The sequence below is a fragment of the Falco rusticolus genome, chromosome 1, assembly GCF_015220075.1.
Source record: "Falco rusticolus isolate bFalRus1 chromosome 1, bFalRus1.pri, whole genome shotgun sequence".
In the NCBI taxonomy this organism is placed as follows: Eukaryota; Metazoa; Chordata; class Aves; order Falconiformes; family Falconidae; genus Falco; species Falco rusticolus.
Window position 1 is genome coordinate 76,948,217 of NC_051187.1, and position 21,450 is coordinate 76,969,666.

General features: G+C 38.5%; 1 protein-coding gene across 1 annotated transcript in view; it reads left to right on the forward strand.

Moving 5' to 3' along the window:
- SORCS2 (sortilin related VPS10 domain containing receptor 2) overlaps window positions 1-21,450 on the forward strand; it is a 579,315-nt gene that overhangs the window by 461,620 nt on the left and 96,245 nt on the right. Inside the window, 3 exon segments of the mRNA XM_037385456.1 lie at window positions 10,509-10,573; window positions 12,726-12,844; window positions 16,957-17,046. Of these exon segments, the coding sequence (XP_037241353.1) occupies window positions 10,509-10,573; window positions 12,726-12,844; window positions 16,957-17,046 (274 nt within the window).

Consider the following 21,450-nt stretch of genomic DNA (forward strand, 5'->3'; position numbering starts at 1 on the left):
GACACTTCTGTTCCCTAAATGACTTTTAATTTTAATTTTAGAAGGACTCTGATCCATGTCAGTTGCATAAAGTTTAATTGTCCATATGTCTGTGGAGCCATATCTGGCTTTCAGCAGTATTTTGTGGTTTGCTAGTGGTGTTGCCAGTATTGAAATGGGTATACCTCATCTTGGTTGCAAGATTTGCAATGTGTTTGGTATTCATGCTGTGCTCCTCCTAGTTCTTCAAGTAGTTGCTTTTCTCTTGAAATAGGTACTCATCCTGGCCATACATGGAGAAAAACAAAACAAACAAAACCCTGACCTACTTAAACTGCTAGTGTAGAGGTTACAAGCATGCAGAGCTCTTATAGTACCTACAGATACATTGGCCAGGTGCCCAAAATGTAACTTGACAGGTCCAAAGGTGTGCTGGCATGTGTGCTGCTGCTGCTGAAGTTGGGCAGGGGGAAGATTGTGACCCAGGGCAGGGACACATGCTTAGGTTCAATCCTGTTTGCAAGAGCCAGGTGCACAAGATGTAACCTGCCCTGCTGCCCTGTTGGTTTTATCCCTGGTCATATCAAGGGAGCTTTTTCACACTTTCAAGTGCCTCTTTTAATCTGCAACCTACTTACTGTCCATAGTTTTAAAAGAACAGCTTGTAGTTAAGTTTGTGGTAACACCCATCTGAGTTACTCCAGTTTGTCTCAAGATTTTCTGCTGAAATACTTGAGGCCACCTGACATTTTCTGCTTACTTGCTCCTGCAAAATATAGCCTTATTCGAGAAATTATTTCTATGCAGCAGCTGGAGTTTCATAGGCAATACACTTTACAGGTCTCTTAACTACCATGTGAAAGGGTATAATCTTTTAGAAGCAACGCAGTGGGTCAGAAATGTCATGTTTGCCTTATGAGCAATTTTTCCTTAGTGAGATTATATAGGGCATAAATCAGGAGTGCGTGTGATGCTCTGTCTTTAATCAAAAATTTTTTTAACACGTGTTAGGTCTGAAAACCATCAACATCACTAACAGGCAAGAAAGAACAGTGGAAGCTCTCACTTGAAGACTTGTTTAATGGTGTTTTTCTTATCTGAGTCTAGGTATATTTAGCACACTTGGATTACGAAAAATGTAACATACCACTGAGATATGTGTCAGTTTTGCTCTGACTCAATTTGTCAATGTTTTTTTGTATGTAAGAATTAAAGCCAGCAAGTGCACGTTTAATATTAAGTCTGTATTTTGCTGTGTTTCGGAATCCTTATGTTTCATTATATCATTCAGACACAATCAGGGAAGTGTCCTGGAGCTCCAATAGGAATAACCCCCATGTATACTTCAAAGTCAAGATTGTTCATGAATGTCACATTCCTCTCAGATAAGAATAATAAATTCTGTCTGTACATTTATAACCATTAGAAATATTTTCTAGGTTTTTATTTTCCCCTTTTCTGTATATAGATCATTCTGATTTCTCTCAAGAACTGTATCAGCTAGCAACAGCAAGGATTTGGAAGCAGGCATTTAGTGCCTCATCAGTACCAAATGATCCTTCTCTTAAACTTACATAGGAATAAAGATATATAAATGTATTTCATTTCTAATATCATATGGACATTGCAATATGTGAAGAACGTGCAGTGAGGAGAGGGTTGGACGTGGTGGCTTTCCAGTGGGAGTTTGTCATTATATGAAACTTTTCACTAATTTAGGACCTTCATCACCCCAGTTATCTAGAGTACTAGATAGAAAAATATGTTTGTGTAGTTTTCAACAGATGTAAGAACATGGCGTTTGTTACCTTGACTGCTAGGATGCTAAGTCCAGTATTGTTTTCTTGGCAATATATAACATCTGATGTGTTAAAGATGGGTGAAATGAATTCAAACCAATTGTACACCTCACTATAAATGAGGGCATGTATCTTGCTGATACTGGCTGATTGTGCCAAGAACATTTCAAAGGGCAGATCTTTAGCAAATGTTTCTTCTTTGATTTCAGTCAAGCTTTGCCACTGAAGCTGATAATATAGCCTAAGATTTTTATTTAAGTCTGTTAACTACCAATATTATCAGTCATAATATTTTCCTGTGCTTTGCAAAAATATTATTTTCTGTGCCTCCAGCAGCAGCCAGATCTTCATGCATTTCCTGAAGAAGCATTTTTTTCTCGTCAATGAAAATCCAAATGCGATTAATTTAATGGAATGTCTTACGTATTTATATTAAGGGAAGGTCAGTAAGGACTGAATATTTTAAACTGTTCATTTTCAGATCTTATACTGTAGGTTTATAAGCAATATATTAAAATCTTTTCTAGGCTTTATTTGCTTTTCAAGTGTTCTGGACCATCCCTTAAGTGTCATTGCAGATTTAATGTATGGAATTTGTTTTTTCATTATAGTGGAACTAATGGAAAGAATATTGGTATCAGTAGAAAGTGTATACTGCCATCCCTATTTTGGTAACACAGAATATTTTCTACTCATGTGTGACACAGTGTGTCATTTTCTTACCTCCTCCCAGACATTTTCCCAATTTGTTTCAGTTATTTCTTTGGAAAGGAAAGTTTACTAATCCTTCATATCAGTTTCTCTTCTCTTAGCATCTTAGGAGGTAAAACTGGCTTCCTAGAGAGGTAGTCGATGCCCCAAGCCTGTCAGTGTTAGAGGCATTTGGACAATGCCATTAACAACAAACTTTAACTTTTGGTCAGCCCTGGAGTGGTCAGGCAGTTGGACTACATGATCATTGTAGGTTCCTTCCAACTGAAAATATTCTATTCTGTTCCAAAAACAAAAGAGCTGTAAGGCTGCAGGTAGATGTGAAGACAGTTGCAAAACAGATACATTCTAGAAGTGTATTTATTATTGTTTTCTCATTCAGGTTGAATTGAAAAAATCAAAACATAGAAAAAAACTTCAGAAAATATGGAAAGACTGAATATAAATGCTCGGAAATTGTTAATTGGAAAGCTTTTTTATTTTTTTTAATGCAGAATCTTGAAATGTGGATTTGAGATTAAACAATGAAATACTAAGTCACAGTAATTTTTAAAAATATTATTTTCTATCAACATTTAAAAATATAAATCATTTCTTTATGTATAAATTCTACCTAGGAAGATTCAAATCACACCCCAGCCCACTCCTCCCCCTTTTTTTTTAATGTGAAAAGTTCTAATTTTGAGCTAATTCTTGTGCTTTAAAATTAAGAATCTTTGTTCACTGTGACCGGTTTTACTGCTGCATATAAACTGCAACAGGCCATGCGGTATTGTTCCAATGTGATGATTTCTGTCTAAGGGATGTTAGTTATAGCACCCATACTTTACAAGTACTTTTTGCAGTTCTTGGTGTATTTGTGGGAGGGAATGCAAAAAGATATGACCTATCCTGGCCAAACTTTAAGCACCTACACATCACATGGTAAATAACTAGTTTTATACATCAAGCTCATTTTAACAGAATGGTGTATTATGTTGTAATCCTTGAGAAGAGTGAAGGGCAGTGCAGTTTAGGATTCCTCTAGCTCTGCTGCTATTCTTCTTAGTCCCCAAGGCTTATGCACCAGCTAAGTTGCTTTTGATTTCTCAAAATAGAGTTTAGTAATACATAAGCAAAGAATAGATTGTGAATCAGCTGTCTACAACCAGCACAAATATACCCCAGGACAATAAGACATGAATTGGTAAATATCAGAAAATTAGGCCCAGTACTTTTCATTTATGACTCTGTCTAGAGCTGGGATATGTGGATCCTATGCTATGGGAATCTGTTACTCTTATTTTTAGCTATAGGCTTCCATTTTCATAAGTGGTGAGAACGTTAAAATGAAAAAAAAAAAAAAGAAAAAAAAAAGAAAAAAAAAAAAGATTAGTTTGTTTGGGTAGAGCAGTTGTTCTCAGGGGACCAGAGCCCTGTACTCGTCATGAAATCCCATATGAGTAATTAATCACATCCATGCCCATTAATGTCAAGTGTAGCAGGTTCCTGGCTATTCAAGTGTCAGGTGAAAGGGGATTTCAATGATATTATGCCCTGAAGGAGAGAGACATGCAAAGAGGATTTCATTGAGCCTTTAACATTGAATTTTGTGTGAAAGGCTTTTGTGTGGGAAGCCATGAGTCAGTGTGGGCAGTCATTCCAATGTTTGAATTAATCACTTGGGGTGGTATTTGTTTCTATTTCTATCTGTGTGCAGACGTATATGGCTGTATTGGGTTTGTGTGGCAAGGTTTGGTAGCAGGAGTGTTCAGGGCTTCTGTGAGAAGAACCCAGGAGCTGCCACCTTTGTCAGACAGAGCCAGGTCCAGCCGGCTCCAAGACACACCCACCACTGGCCAAAGCTGAGCCCGTGAGTGACAGTGGTGGCTCCTCTGTGATAAAATATTTAAGGGTAAAAAAAGCTGTGCAGCAGCAATGTCAGCCAGGGAGAGGAGTGAGCAGGTGTGCGAGCAGCAGCCCCGCAGACACCCGGTGGGTGCAGGCAGGGCCGGAGGGGCTCCAGGCGCCGGAGCAGAGGTTCCCCCCCAGCCTGCGGTGAAGGCCGCGGCGCGGCCGGCTGTGCCCTCAGCCCATGGAGCCCGCGGGGAGCAGGGACCCACCGGCCGCCCGGGGAGGGCCCCAGGCCGGGGCAGGCACGCATGTTGGATGAGTTCATGAAGAACTGTATCCGATGGGCGAGTCCCATGGTGGAGCAGGGAAAGAACATTAGGAGGAAGGAGTGGCAGAGACAGTGTGTGATGAAGTGATGACCACAACCCCTACTTCTCGTCCCCCTGCTCTGCTGATGGTGGAGGAGGTTGAGAATTTGGGAGTGAAGCTGAGCCTGGGAAAAAGGGTGGGGGTTTTGTGGGTTTTGTTTGTTTCTCACTATCCTGCTCTGTTATTATTTGGCAATAAATTAAACTAATCCCAAATTCAAGTCTGTTTCACCTGTGACAGTAATTGGTGAGCAATGTCCCTGTCCTTATCTTGACCCACGAGCTTTTCATCTATTTTCTCCTCATGTCCTGTTAAGAAGGAGGGGTGATAAAGCAGCTTGCTGGGCACCTGATAGCCAGCCAAGGTCAACCCACAGCAATGACAAACCACTCCAGCTCTGCTGTTTGGGTAAATGTGGAAGGAAAAATGTTTTTGTTAAAAAGCATTTAAGCACAGGGAGTAAATAAGTAGCAGCACACACTGGCTGCGTAGGGCATTGACTGAATCATTGAAGGTGCCTCTTTCAAAACAGATATGAAGGTGTCATGGCCTAAAATACAAATCAGTCATAATCAAATGCTTTTAGCTTGTATGAATCAAATAATAGTTTTGTCTCTCTGAGTAACAAGGCTGCTAAGAATTAATACCATTTTAGGCTACTCGACTTGCTTTCTGAGGTAGGAAGCACCCTTAAGCCAGTTGCCAAATCAGTCAGTATAAACGGGGAAGTTGTTCCCTTTTGGATAAACTTCATATTCAGAGATTATGAGATAAGAAGATTGAGGAGACTCATAAAGTTTCAGATGACCTGTGATTGGAGGCTCCTGCACATCGGTGAGCAGGTTTGTTTTGATTTGGTTTTGTTTTCTGATGTTCTGTTTGAAGATGTCTCTTAATTAATATGCACCCAAATGACCTTCATCAAATATTTAACAATGAAGGGATCCATTGGAGGTAGAGAATATCTATATCTATAGCAGACTCTACTTGAGTAGCATCTGCAAACAACTGCTCCCCTACAAAATGAGCCTGGACTACTGGAAGCAAAAAAGTGTTTCATGCTTGAAGTAAAATATGAACCATAATTATCATATAAGGGACTTAAGCTTATGATTCACATTGTGAGATGTGTTGTGTTGTATGTCAGTGGTAATTTTTGTTCCTGTGTATTACATAAATATCAAATTTCAGGTGAGTAATGGTGTTTTTCTAATGCTTCATGCAATTAGAGTAGGAAAATACTGGGGCAGTTTATGAAGATAGCTAGCTGAATAACAGGGAACATATTATTAAAATAATGCCAAAGGTCTCATAATTGGAATTCTAAATTTTTAGAATTTCAACATGGTTATTGAAAAGTATAAAATACCTAATGGCAGTATCATGAAGGACACATTCATACACAGACCAAGGCACATGCAGAGGGCTTGTTAGTCCCCTACATAGCACCGTTTTCATGCTGATGTAATGCTGTTAAGGTCAGTAGAATTACCTGGTGGAGCACTAAAGCAGAGACATGAAGAATTAGCTCATACAACAGCTAATCTTTCAGGAGTACTTTCCTAAAGTCTAAAAAAATATATGCTTAAGAAAGGGCTCTAGTGTCCCTCAGGAGACCAGATTCAGGCCTGAATGGAACTAAGGTACCTTGATTTCCCTCTGATTCTCATTGTGTTTATTAAATGCAGCTTTACTATATAAATGAGGTTAGACATACACAAAGGCTGCACCGAGGCTGAGGCAATTTCACCTCTACACCATCAAAAGGGCCTATCTTGCCACTTTTCTTCCACAGGACTGGTGCTCAACTGCTGGCTTGAGCTGATGAAACAGAAAACTAATTCATCCAAAAAGTTCTAAAATTATGGTTTGCAGGACCAGTTCTCCCAAGAGGTTCAACATGGAGTCAGACAAGCACAAGGGAGATGATGGGAGCTTGTGTTCACGGGAAAGGGAAGAAGCATATTGAGGCTACTTATATTTACACCACCCTACAATCAAGTTGGGCTATTTAAATTCTGAAGTGTTGTAACCACTCTGTTACATTATCTGAAGTGCTGGCATGTTGCACTTGCTTTTATCCAGTGTGGTACACTTGGTCAAAAGAGATTTCTTTTCCTAGAAGAAGATTTGTCTGATCTAAAATTAGTCTGACTTTCACTGGAAATTTTAATGGTTGAATGTAAAATTATAAAACAACCCAAACCAGAAAACCCTAAATTCAGTGGTGATACCTCCTTCACCCAAGTAAAGCAAATAAACAAAGAAATGGTCCCAGATTCCTGAAATATGGACAATTTCATTGCAAACTACTGTGAGAAGAAAATTCGAGAAATTCTAATCAAACGACCAAAAAAATCCCTGCTGAAATTGAGAAAAATAGAGTACCTGAGAAAGTGCTTGTTCTGTTTGGGAGGGGGAAAAAAAATGATGCTGAAGCGTCAACTGAAAGGAAGAAGGTGTTGGATTTTCAGGGTCCATTGCATCCGTGCTTTCTAAGACAGAAGAGGTCCTCTGCTAAAGCCGACTGAGGAACAGTAAACTGTGCTTGTGAATGGATGTGTGGACACAATCCTCACATTGGTACAATGCATTTATGTTGTGGTAGTTGTAAGTTTGTAAATGAAATTGCAAAAAAAAAAATGTCTTACATTTCTCCCTCAATATGAAAAAACATAACTGAGCCTTCCTTGTAAGTGGATCATTTACTGTATGTGTTCCTGTAAGTACATTATTTGCCCAGCATGTTAAGAAAGTTATATCACATGGGCAGAGGGACCTAGACTGTGTTTAGCCTGCATAGTGTCATACCACTTTTCCTTTGGTTCATGATTAAAGCACAAGTGGAATAACAGTATTGCGCTTTAAAGTACTGTTGGCAGAGGAGTCCACTAAAATGAGTAAATAGTTTATTCTCCTGGGATATACCTTCAGGTTCTCTGCATTAGTTATAGTCTGTTCTGAAGATTTTCTTAGCAGCCATAATAGATGGGGTCTTTTTTTCAATAAAAGAAGGACTATCCCTAAGTGCTCGTAAAGCTGAATCAAGGGACTTCAGAGTTTGGAAACTGCTCTATAGCAGACATTCAAAAGTAGACTTTGAGGGCGTAACATCTTCAGTGAGTAATGCTGTTATAGCTTATTGGTACAATTAGAGTAATGGAAAACACAAAACATTCTTTAAATACTCTGCTTACTTAATTTGTGCCTTTCAGAATGCATAAACTCTGCACTTAAAGGATGCATCTCACCTGTTATACCTGACTTGTATGAAGTTAAAGATCTACAGTTATAGCTTAATGATCATTTCTTTTGGCAGCCTTGAGTAAGCCAAAGCGTAAGGCTCACATCTTTGCAGGGTCACCTTGAAAATTACAGTTCCCAAGACTGGGATCTGGCAACTTCATTGGGACAGCTGAGGCTGTGAAGGAGAGGCAAGACTGGGGACACGGAATGGGGTGCCTTAATCTGGTAGAGCAATAGGAAGAATTGCTGGTCAAACTGCAGCATGGAGCTGTCCTCCTAAACCTTCTTTATATTCAATGGATACCATGGAAATTGATGCAGCTGGTTTAGGAACAGAAGACTTACCTTTTGGAAGTGACTGTTCTCCTGGTTAATAAAGGGTAGTTTTAAAAGGAGAGGTAGGGTAAATGTCTGAACTGGGGAAAAGAGGTACTACTGTTTCCTGGCTAGGTTAAAACAAAAACAAACAAAAAAAAACCCCAAAACCAACCAACCAACCAAAAAACCACCAAACCTTCCTTGTAATTTATTCACATCTACTCAAAAGTCTAAAGAAGAAAAGTAGTCTGGGTTGGAAACTTTCATTTTCTGTGTCCATGCAGTGTTCATTAAAACAGATCAGTTACAACCTCTTGCACTAAAAGATTACACTGGAAACAAGATTAGACGCTACTTGTGCCAGCTGCCACCATTAGGAGGAACATGGTAGAGGTGAGATCATTTCCACTTCTGACCTGTTGAAAGAAAATATGAGAAGGTAGAATATTGACAAATATCTCAAACGGTGCTTATGAAATAATGTGTGCTAAATTATAGATACAAGAAGTTGTTTGGAAAGTACCCCAAAACTGTCTCTCCATTATTGATACTGATCAGCATATCAGGCTGAATCTCAGAAAATTTCAGCCCTAAAGTTTTTGTTAGTCTGTAGATCAGCTGTATGAGGTACAGCACAAAACATAAAATATTCAGTAAACATCATTTTCTTCCCTCAAAACACTGAATGCAGAGTTGATAACAGGTTTGATTTGGTGTTGTGAATATCTAGGAAAAGAGTGCACACACCAAAAAAGATCGCAGATCCTTCCCTCTGCTCATATACACTCTTAATCAGGTCTCAGTGAATATAACGTCTTCTCTGACTTACTGTTTTGCCTCCAAAATGCTAGAATCATTTGTGTTTCAGAGACCAGTTTCTTAGTAAACACAAGATTATTCCATGCGTTTACTAAAAAAATCCCACTAGAAGTTTCCTTTGCATCTTATGACTTGGTGGGGGCTCATCCCTCCCCCTCTCCTTACTTCTTTGGGCTGATCATTTATCTTGTTAGGGAAAAACAGCATATGTGATTATTTCTGGTTGTTATGCAGCAGTGGAAATCATCCAGTCTCTTCCCCCTGGCTTGCATTCCCAAGGAGCAACCAATTACTAAGTCTGAGTTTTAACCGCTCCTCATAAATCAATGCTATTAAAATCATTACACAATGATGTAATTTCAATCCAAAGTATAGCTTTATTGCATTTTATTATTAATAATTGTATGAAAATGATCATTTTCTTTTAAGTATTTTAATGGGCTTTTTTAATATCTGCATCCAGCTGCACTTCATCACTCAACGTATCTCCTTTGTGTGTCTTCAACTCCCATCTGCTGACTCGATGGACTCTTATCATGCCAGTGAAGAGCCTTGTGAAGAGCAATATAGCTAGGGGAGCGGGGCTGGATTCTGCTTCGCTTAGTGACAGCACATCAGCTCAGAACTTTCTCTGCAGAATCTGCCTTACTAATGACAACGGAAGGGCCAGAAAAAAAGTGCAGCTAGGGCTGCTGTTCCCAGGTTGGGGTGGAAGCCCTGAGGGCAGAAAACTCACCTTTTGGCTGAGCATGTTTGACTTGAGAGATATTAAGAGAAAATCAGCCTCTATTCCCATTACACCTTTTCAAAGTTAAAACTCACCTTGATCAATTCTGACTGAATTTCCTGCTCAGAATATTCTTCTCAAAAGTATTCTTCACTTTCTTCTGTTGTCAAAGTGGAATCTACTCTTCTCTTGAATATGCTAACCAAACATATATGAATTTGTTTTGGAAGTTGTGTGTCAAGTTTAAGATATTTCTAATAAGAATGGAATGCAAGTCTTTTTTAGCACTAAATCTGCCTTTTAGTCTTGAATGTCAAATGTAATTGTAAAAAGATGCTCTAGCGCTTGCTAGGACATATGAGTGTGTGCATATTAGTGTTTATATATGTATAAATATGTATCAATTATAGATTATGAAATTTTGTTTCCAGTTTTATACCTATTTCTGTTTTTTTCTCCAATTGATCCTATTTGTATGCATATTTTAGTAAAAGAGATTCTAATGAAATTTAAGAACAAACATAATATCAAGTACAGAAAAAATAGTTTCCATCTAAACATTAATAGAACATTATAAATGGAGTTTATTTTAACTTCCCAGCAAAGAATGTTAAAGCTGGTTAGTATGAAATCCTCTCTTTTCTTCCATCTACATAATTGCTATTCTGTAGCTGGCTCTGCATAACGTGATTATATTATGTTCTCAGGGCTGTTGCTGGAGTTGATGGAGACCCTGATTTAGTTCATATGGAAATCCAGGACCCCAGTGGAGGTATGAAAATGGAAATGTTATCAATTGATACCCTAGTGTATAGTAATTTCTCTTTGTTTAGAGAGTACTTTTTGTGTTGTTTTTAAAAGTGGTCAGAAGAGAAACTGCAAATCAGATTCTTTGGTTATCTGTAGTCAGCAAAGCTGTCCTGTTATATTAAAATATAGTATAATTTAAAATTTACTTGTTTTCCACTCTAAGACGAATTGACGTCAATATGCTATGCTCTGTTGAAAATATCCATTAATAGTGCAATTTATTCTGGCAGTTAAACATTGAACATTTTTCCTGATCTGCAAATAAAACCAGCAATCCAGAGTTAGGGCAGGATAAGTGTCTGTTAAAGGGAATCGTTGCATGTCTCAGTTCTGCTGCACAAACCACCGTCTCCCAGAATTTCCTCATGTTACAGTATCCAGTGTACTTTGAGACTTCAAAAGGAAAATAAATGAAAAAGCAGATTAGTAGTCAGGATTTGCTGTTCTAAGGAGTCACCATGATTCCAAAAGCTTGTATTAGTTTCTTTTTACCAATTGTACTCTTGAAAAATATTTTAATTCCTTGGATCGGATCATCTAAGTTCCTGTGCAGTCTTAAAAATGAGTTGCTAGGAATGCACAGTTTGATTTTCCCTGGTCCAGTTGCCTTTCTTCATTTCAGCCCTATTAAAAAAATCAAAGTTACTATGTTAAAATCTGGATGCCAAAGTTTCTAAATCTTTTAGCAGTGAGATTTCTGAGACATGGTGACCCCTACAAAGCCCCATGAGCTGCATTGTTTAGAGATAATGTAAGAAGATTCTTCAGGAGCTGGATGGAAAGATTATTTTTATTTTATTTAACAGAAACAGCAGAAAAACTCTGATGACATATCTCCTGACTGGGTTTTCAACAAACCAACTCTGTACACTTATGTTCAGTACAAGCATCACTATTGATCTTATTGGAAACAGCATCTTTGTACTACTTATCTGATGAAGGACTATAATGCTTGTCAGGTGAATTACGAATAGCTCCAAGATTTTGATGGCCCATTGCTGCACTTGCCCAAATATCCTTGTGGTGATGATTTGGACATAAACAGGAGAACCTGGATTGAGTCTAGCTGCCTATTAAACGGGTGCAGATTTTAAAACAAATATTTGTATCTAGTACACTGGTTTGGCCTTTTCTAATTAAAAGACATAAAGTGTGGAATGCATTTCCTATCATACTGCAAAAGCAAGGAAAGACATAAGAGTGCATTATTTTCCTTTTATGCTATATCTGAAGTATGGGGAAAATTAGTAATCTGGACACAGGGTTGTATACATGACATTTTTTCTCACTGCATGTGAGAAAGTCAATCAAGTACTTTGTGTTCAGAAGCTTGTGATGAAGGGTGAACTGTACAAGGGCTTGAATCTAGGAGAAGGTCTTTGGGCCACAGCTTATGTATGATATAATTATTGGCTCTGCTCTCTGATAAGATCAGATATCATCAAAGATGCAATGATGCTGTTCTAACAGCGCAGGCAGAGAGGATGTTCCTTGCCCCTTGCTAACTGGAGAGGAAGAGAGAGGCCATAGCTTCCACTGATATAAATCAGTCCAGGCTCTTTCAGCAAGGTATTAACTCTGAATATAGAAGTCCTCCCCCAACAGAGCAGTTCCAATAGTGTGTTAATAGTGTGTTTTAACTAACCTACAGAGCCTTTAAAATTCTGCATACTGTCTATTGAATGGAGTCTGATTCTCCTCTCACTCATCACAATTTTATACGGGGGTTGATCTATTGATTTCACTTATGTTGTGTCAGGCTGCCATTTCTCCAAATGAATAATTTGGCTCAGTGCATAGGTTAAGTGAGAAAAGACGCTCCTTCTATTATCCCCACCCATGAATGCCTCATTCATCTAACCCCTAATCTTTCTGGACCAGCAAAATTTGGATAATAACAGGCTGCCTCCCGGGAATGATCTGAACTGTAAGCAGTTAATATATTCTCAGTACACTGGAGATTGAAAAACTCTTGTATGAAGGTTTAATATAATAATTTTACAACTAACTCACCTGGCAAGGGCAGCGCTTTTCCTGCATGAATAACATTTTATACTGCTTGCTTCTTTTTCCCTTGATAGTCCTGTCATATGTTTCTGTTTCTCTTCCCTCAGGTTATCGCTACATCACTTGCCAGATTCAAAATTGCTCTGATAAGACAATGACAGTCCAGTTTGCTGGTGGCACTGATCGGGATTCCCTGACTGTGCAGGATGACTACATATTTCTTCAGGTACTGCCACTCTCTGGAGAGACAGCCCATTTTCAAATTACAAAATAAAATTTTAAACACTGTTATTTAAAAGCATGCAGAAACCTGTTCCAGAGTATTAATGATGATTTATGAAATTTTATATGGAACAAAGCATTCCTTTATCTGTTTTTTTTTTTAAAAAAAAAAAAGCATCTTTAATTTGTGCAACCAGTTGCCTATTTATACAGTCAATTTTAATTTATCGCTGACCTAGCTTTAAGTATATGAAAATTTTCAAGTGGATTGTGTGGTTCAAAGTTACTTTTAAAAAATACTCTTGTGTGTTAGGCAAAATGCAGCCCTTTTGTTCTAATGCTTACAACCTCTTCTGGGTCCTTTCCATTACCTCCATATCACAAAAAGCTTCCCTGAGAAGAGCACCTAAGGAAAGCCACTGACAGAATAGTGTCTCAGCTTCTTCATATGTATTCTCCTCTGAAGAGGTTTTACTAGGAAAGAACTTACATGGCTGTGCTTAGGAAGCAAAAGAATGAAATGGCCATAGCTGGGGAGCTTTGAGCAACTTAGAATAGAATCACAGAATCATTTAGGTTGGAAAAGACCCTTAAGATCAAGTCCAACCATAAGAGTAACACTGCCAAGTACACCACTAAATGATGTCCCTAAACACCATGTCCGCAACTTGTGATGGTCCAAATTACATTGGGGTTATTTCATTCCCAAACTACACGACCTGCGTGCAGAAACCTGGACTGGAACTCTGTCAACCTTATGGCACCTGTACGGCTCAAACACATTTGAATTTTTTTTTTTATGTGCTTGTAACAGGTTGTGGTTTGAATCTGTCGGAGCTACAAGCTTCTCAAAGAACAGTTATGTCCTCCCTGTTTCTTAAGAATTTACTAGCAAATTTCCTTGTACTTTCCTCAGTGGTTGGCTATCATTTTCCCCTTACTTTGATATGATTTCCTTGTGGCAAGCCTTCTCTGTTTATTGATTTTTGCAGGAAAGCAACAATGTGGCAAGGGATAGGTCTTCCCAACACTGGCTAGGTGTACATCAGATTGACTTCTTTGCATCTTTCCCCCCTTGTAGCTGTTTCCTCCAAAAGGATCTGTAAACTAATAGAAACACAGAAAGTCTGTCCTCCTCTTCTTTGGCACAGTGGTTTCAACGGCCCACATGGCTTGCAACATTTAGCACCGCAAAGAAACAGCAAAATGGGTTTGGGAAAGATTTTTTGAAATAAAGTAGGCATTTTTCACCTCAGGTCTAACACTCATGGCACTCGTTTTGCTCAAAGGTATTATTATCTGTGGCTCCCCCCAGGCACACTCTAAAATCTATTTCACGGTGTGTAGCCGGTGAGAAGTGCTTCTCGTCATGTGAACTTCCAGACTGCTGTGCTCAGCAATGCAGTGGCTGCTTCCTTTTCAAGCATTTTGTTTTGCCGGACATCTTGTATAATTGCATCTCGAGCAGTTGTTATACTATCTCGTGCCAGGCACAGGCAGACATGAAATGGAAGTGCAACCTGGCACTGTACACATAACGTAATAATGTTGCTGCTAGCAAAATGATGCCATTGGTAACATAGTCTCTGTAGATTTGAAATTTGCCAATGCCAGTAGATGATACGTGCACATATTCCACATAAAGGGGAAATATTTCTTGTCTTTTCCTTTCAGACTTACCTGCAGTAAATCACAGTATGGAATATAAATCTCTCTTATTGTTAAATTGGTTTACAGTTAGCCATATCTATATGGCTGGAAGATAGAAGATAACTCTGGGATCCTGTAGTCACATCTGAAGCGCAGCCACCCCTGCAGGACACTACTTACCTGTGCCAGTGAAACCACACAGCAGCTGCACGTTTGAGAAACAGCATACTTTTGAAATCATGTGGAAATTCTTTCAGCACTAGACTAAAATATTGCTATATAAGTTAGAACCAGACCAGGGACTCTTCTTACTATCACATCAATATCTGTTTAGAAAGAAGACAGGACAAAATAATCTGTGCAAAAATAGGAGTTTGAAACTGTTGCCCCTGGCATAGCTCACATCTCCTGAGCTGTACAGCTGTGAATCAGAGCATTGAAGGTCTGCACTGCTAATCCTGGCCCAGATCTCAGACTTTACCGTGTTAGAAGATCTCGACCCCATTTTCACTATGTCTATACCCATGAAGATCAGGAAATTTCTAATACTCGCTTCTTTTCCAGCTTGCACTTACAGTCAGAGAGTTTCAGCGGTGATGTTAGTAGGAGGATTAAAGTTTCATAACTGTTTTTAAGCATAGACCAGGCTTTAATGTCAGTGAGGCTTGGCACAAGTAGCTGCTTCAACGCCGATTCTCTACTGCCTTTACATCATCTTCAGACATTTAAAATGAGTGACATAAAAAAATGTGTAGTGAACAAAAAGATAGATAAGACTGCTATTTGATACTAATTAATCAAACACTGAGGTTTTTGGTTTAATCCATCATTTAACAAATCACGTTCCTAAAAGGCATCACATTCTTTCTACCACCAAAAAAAAAAAAAAGAGAGAGAGAGAAAAAAGGAAATTGAAATACTTTGATATCTTTGAAATATTCAGGCAGGTGGACCTGCTGTCATGCATCAACTCTATTTTTAGCTGGGCAAGTCAAGTCTGCATGCTTCAGGATAGGCTGTCTTCCAAATCAGGTTCCCTTTTTAAACACAGAGGTTGAGGAGAAAAGCGGTGAAATTGGGGTAGGATTTTAAATGGATTTCCTAAGTTAAAGAAAGAAGATGGGTCTGTTTGTGCTTCAGTTCTGCAGCCTGATTTGTTACGGACAACCAAAGAAAAATTTTGGATATTTCATTTCACTTCTTCCATTCTTTTTTGACCAGTCCATTCCTGCAAAGCAGCCACCCTGTATAACCTTGGTGAAAATGACTGAAATGACTGAATAGTCATTGCTTAGCTGATCTCCGGGGGGGTGGGGGTGGGGTGGGAGTGAGGGGAGGTGCACGGGGAATGTGAAATACTATTTACCAAAGGCTAAAACCTTTGCTAATCTCATCTGATGGTGCACAAGAGGCTTAGTTGGAAGTTTCCCAATTTATATAACAGCACAGATTTTGACGTTACATTGCTGACTAGAAAAACCTAAGAAACCTCTTAGTTGAGTATTTTCATCAATTTATTTATTTAGAGTCTTCTTTTTGTTACTTTGGAAAATTTGCATTGAGGTTTTTTGGTGAATAAGGTAAAAGTCTAAAAATGGTCAGTGTATCTGCTATTAGAAAGAGGAGAAAGAGCTAATGGGGAATAGTCATACAGCAGTCTTCCTTTCAATGCATGCTTCTGTGGGCTTTCTTTAGTGACAATCTTTGTAAGTCCCCAAGTATTTTACATAAAACCTAATCTGCCTTCAGTTCCACACATGCAAGAAGTTGTATTACGTGTTTTACCTCTCTATTTAAGCATATAATCGTGTCTTTAGGACATAGCACTGACTTTCGAACTGACTGACCAATGGATTCAGCGTTGCATCATTATCTTCCATGTGGCATGTCAGCATCTTGCACTGGGAAATGTTTTCTCTTGTACAGAAAATATTAGTCAAATATAGTGAATGCTTTACATAACATTAACGTGAACTTATTCAACATTTTTTGCTCTGCTTTGAATTGTGCTGTTGAAGTAGCACTTGCCCTTGAGGTGCCTCGTGTTCATAACCAGTGTACCTCCTCTCTGCCTCACACCTGGAGGGTGCTGCTGCCTGGACTTATACAAAAGGGCAAAGATGTGGGAGGCCAGTGAGTACACAGGTATCAGTAAAGACTGGGGACAGTGAGATGCTGACTCTCAGGTGTTACCCCAGACAGCTGAAATGATAAAAGAGGGAAGTAAGTCACTTTTTTCTTCCAAAGAGGAGGAGAACAAAAGAATTTGAGTCTCTCTGGAGTCTATTTTTTCACAACTTTTGAATTACTCTATTTAGGAGCACACTGTGCAAATTGTTCACATGCAAAACCAGTAATAGCTATGTATTTCCATGGCAGGTTAAAAAGAAAAAAAATATTTCTTCCATCTCAGACTCTTTAGATTTGACATAAATTATCACAGCATTCTCTTTTCACTTTGTATAGACAACATCAGCAAATCGGACCAAGTATTACGTGTCTTACCGTCGAAATGGCTTTGTACAGATGAAGTTGCCAAAATATGCATTACCAAAAGTAAGTATACATATTTTTCATTGTATTTAGAAGTTTGTCTTCTTCTCTTTCTACCTAAACTAGTTGTGTTCTTCTCTTTTTTTAAACCTCATTATTCTGACATCACAATTTCTCCCTGTAAGGATTTCTGAATCCCATTTGTGGTATATTCTTACCCTACTGTTTTTATTTTTATTCTTGCAATGTAGTAGCTCATAAACCACAGAGAGCAACAGCATACGATAGTTTATTTGTCACCAGTTACCACAACAGTTTTTGAGCTTTGCTTCCATGAAGCAGTGCTACACACCCAATGACAATGTAATGATATCAAGCAAGTGTTCTTTCAAGAATCAATTGCAGTTTAATTCCACATGGTGCTTTCTAGTATAAGCATGAATAGTAATATGAGAGTATTTTACTGGTTGATGGAGCTGTATTTCAGTAAAGAATGCCAATATGGACTTTAATTGCTTAACAACATTGCAAGGTTTGTTGAGATGTTCCTTCAGTCTGGCATATTTTTATAGTGACGGGGTTTCTATATTTGCATAGTAAATTAGCAATAAAACACCGACACGTATTTACATATGGGCTAACTGATGCAATTGAATTTTTTTGCTGCACAGAAAGTTAGGAAACACTTTATTTATAGTTAGAAGGTTTCTGCAATCCTGAAGAAAAATGGCGTGGAAGTTTTAAAGACCCATCTGGATAAAACCCTCAGTAACTTGGTCTGTCCTGACAGCTCACCCTGCTCCCAGCATGAGGTCGGTCTGAAGACCCCCAGAGGTTTCTGCCTTTTCATGTGATTGCCACCTACTTAGGAGAAAACTAAGGCATGTTATCTTTGCATGTCTTGAATTGCACAGGTTTAATTCATCACTCATCTGATGAAGGACAGGGAATACAAGGCATTTCCTTCTCTTGTTACTGTTATAAAGCAAAGAATGTGTTTAATATAATTTTTTTCATCATTGATTTTTATTTTTCTATTGTAGTCTAAGTGGTGGTCTGAAGTCTTCTGGTATTAAATGTAGAACTTATGAACAAAATCCTCAAATCAAACCCTCAGATATTAGTTGAACAAGACTCTGAAAATTGGATATACTCCTAGTAGCACTATAGAAATAGCTATATATTTATTTATCTATCTATCTATTTCGACAAGGAGTTTATAGCTAAGAACAGTTAAATATATCAGCCCTTCCACATAATTATTTCAGTGTTTTTAAGGCCTTCATAGTAACCTTTATGCTTCCTTGGGGGAATTTGTAATTAGGAAAACAGCAGGAGAATATCCAGTTTTAAATGTTAAAACATGCCAAATATGGACACCCCAGGGGACTGCAGCCCTTGGATGACCCACACCAGGATAGAAGAAGACAAGGGAGGAAAGCAAAGAGTAAGCAAGGACTGGCTGAAAGAAACCCTTCTGCAGATGACCCCAACCTCCTGCACAGCCCATTGCCTCACTGAAGGAGTTCGGAGGAACTGAGTTAATGCAAAGTGAAAAGGGAGTTGAGAGCAGGAAGGAGGGAGAAGAGGTGTTTGATTAAGCTGAGCCTAAAGAAGGGGGAGGAAGGATGTTTCCCCAAGTGTTTGTTAATGTGGTTTGTTTTGGTTTTTTCCTCCTCAGTACCTGAATCAGTAATTTGAAGTGTGTGTTACCTGGCAATAGATTAAATCAGGTAACATTCTCCAAGTTGGGAATGTTTTGCCTGTGGCAAATTTCCTGAAGTGCCAGAGCATTAGGGCAAATGTTGACTATGCTAACTTGTGTGGGAAAAGGTTGTCTGTTGGGAAACAGAAGGGCAGAAATCTTGTGAGAGAGACCAGAGCATTTCTTCCTTCTGCTTCTGGATGGCCTGTGCAGGAGGAATCTGTACCTTTCCATTGCAGTTTCCTTGTCATGCCCAGTGCTCTGGTGCATTTGGCCATGGCAGCACTTTGTCCTTCCTGATACTGTCATCACATAGAAGATGGACACAATAAGTCAATTTTTTTAATAGTTGTACAGTGTTTCAATTGTAGATGGTAGTTCATGTGTGTATACTTACTTACTTCAAGCATTCAGGAAAGTGGATTATTTTTTAACAAGTTCAATGTGTACTGTATCTCCTTAATGATACATGACTCTGATTTAAATATCCATATTGCAGTACACTATACTAATAAAGGACATGCTATTTGGGTTCAGATGTAGCTAGCTATCTGACAGATCTGAATAAATGGGGGGAGGCTGTCAGAACTCAAGAACTATGTGAGACTATTGTCTTGTAGGCATCTCCATTTGTAAAAGGTGAGCTTGCAAGAAGAGTAGCAAATGTTATGGGAGGGCTGGAGACAAAAGCACACAGTGTGTGACCTAGATCTCTGTCCTGTGGAGCTTTCCTTAGCAGAAAAATCAGTTTAAGAAGTCCTCCTCAGTCATTTATTTTTCCTACTCTTCTGCAGCCTACTATGACCTCTGTTGTTTTGTGGGACCACACTATAAACAAGACCAGTGTAGCAATCTCTGTGAAAAATAACCCTGAAAAAAAGTGTAATTTGTTTTTTAAAAATGCAGATCAGGAGGCAACTTGTTTGTAGAAGAAGACTGAAGAAGCCTCCTCACAAGGGGGAGAAAATACTGAGTCTTAAAAGCACTTCAGTAGGGAAGGACCCACTACAGGTGGGAGCTGAATCCAAATTAGAAGCTGAGCTCAACTTAATAGTGTTGATGATTATGTATTTTTAAAAGTGCCAGGGAAAGTGACAGGTATTCTGGGCTCTGAAGTTCTCAAATCATAAGCACCTTTCTGGGACATTTGCTTTAACCATATAGAAGTTATTTTCTCCTGCAGTGTATAAAATATGCAGAAGTAATTGTTGGAAATTCTCGGGCTGGAAAGAGCAGAGAGCAAACTAAAGGATCTAATCACCTCTTTTAGCCTTAAAATGCATTATTCTGCAAAGGGTGCTTAGTTTACTGGGTCCATGCCCTTACTGAGTGCATTTCTGACATATTCAAAAAGTGTCAGTCATAATAGCCTAGTATTTCTGTCATATGTAGTCTGGATTGTTTGAAATAGGGCTGCATGCTGAATTCTTTGTCTTGGAAAATATGTTTTTTGTTTATTTGTCTTTCCCCCCCCCCCCCCCCCCCCTTGCTAAGCAGATTAACTTGAGGCTTGACTGAATAAATAAATTAGAAGTTAATGGTTTCATTTTGGATAAAGTCAATAGCTAGCTATGAACAGTGACTGTGTCATTTGGAAAGGGATGTTTTTATGTCCTTTATAGTCCAGGCAGTACCAAATGAGTGGGATGAAATAAAATATCTCTAGCATTTTGATGATACTTCCAAGAGGAGTTTCATTGGTATCTGCACACCACAGAGCTGAAAATATCACTAAGAGGGCCTGGAAGCCAGACATCCATTAGAACAGTGGTGCATGTGAGAGATTTTAACCTTTGCTGTAAAAGATACCATTTTTCTTTCTTTTTTTTTTTTTTTTTTTTTTTAATGTGATTTGATACCTATACATGACAGCATAAATTTTAGATACTCAAGTAAATAACACAGCTCTAAAACTTTTCATCACACCATCTTTCACTGAGAATCATCCAAGTGCAGTAGAAATGTATCTTCCAATCCCATTTAAATGAGGGGAAAAGATTCATATGAGCAGAGCACTGATGAAATTTTTGCAAGCAGCAGTGTATCAGCAAAGGCACTGGCAAATTCAGAGTACATCTAGAACATGTGACTGTGGAGTTGCTACTTTTATGGCAGTAAGAGATAAATAGAACAAAAGAATTTGCAATCCTTATTTTTTTTTTTTAAGATTGATTAAAAACAATAGCTTTTCAAAGAACTGAGGTTTAGGAGGTTTGAAGTATTAGATTCTGCCCAACCAGGAGATGAAGCTGGTCTGAAACAGACTATATTTAATTTTTCTCAAAAGAACTGAATGAGGCTCCAAAAACTCTCTTTCCAAGTGGTCTCTGTAAAATGTTACATGTTACTGGCTAAGAGTTTTTGAGCAGTGTACTGTACACAGTGATTGTGTACAGGGAAGGAAAACTGTCAGAAGATACTACAGGCTGGTCAAGGATGTATCTAACAACAGCAGGAGAGCTGTGCTGGAACACTGGCTCTAGCCTGAGGGAACAGTGCTGGGATCTTCAGATATTATTCTTTTGCTGCACAGATGCATTTCACAGTGATTTTACATATGGAGATAGAATTAACATTTTCAGATGAGTAATTAGAAAATGTTATTGATATCTTATTTTCCTTGCAATATGAAGTGGCTGAAAATCTGAAAAAAACAAAAAAAAAAAAGGCAATTGTTTTATATTGTCTGTATTTGTATTTTGTTTGTATTTGTCCAAATGTACCCTCAAAGAGAAACGTAGAAAAGGATAAATGTCCTTGGA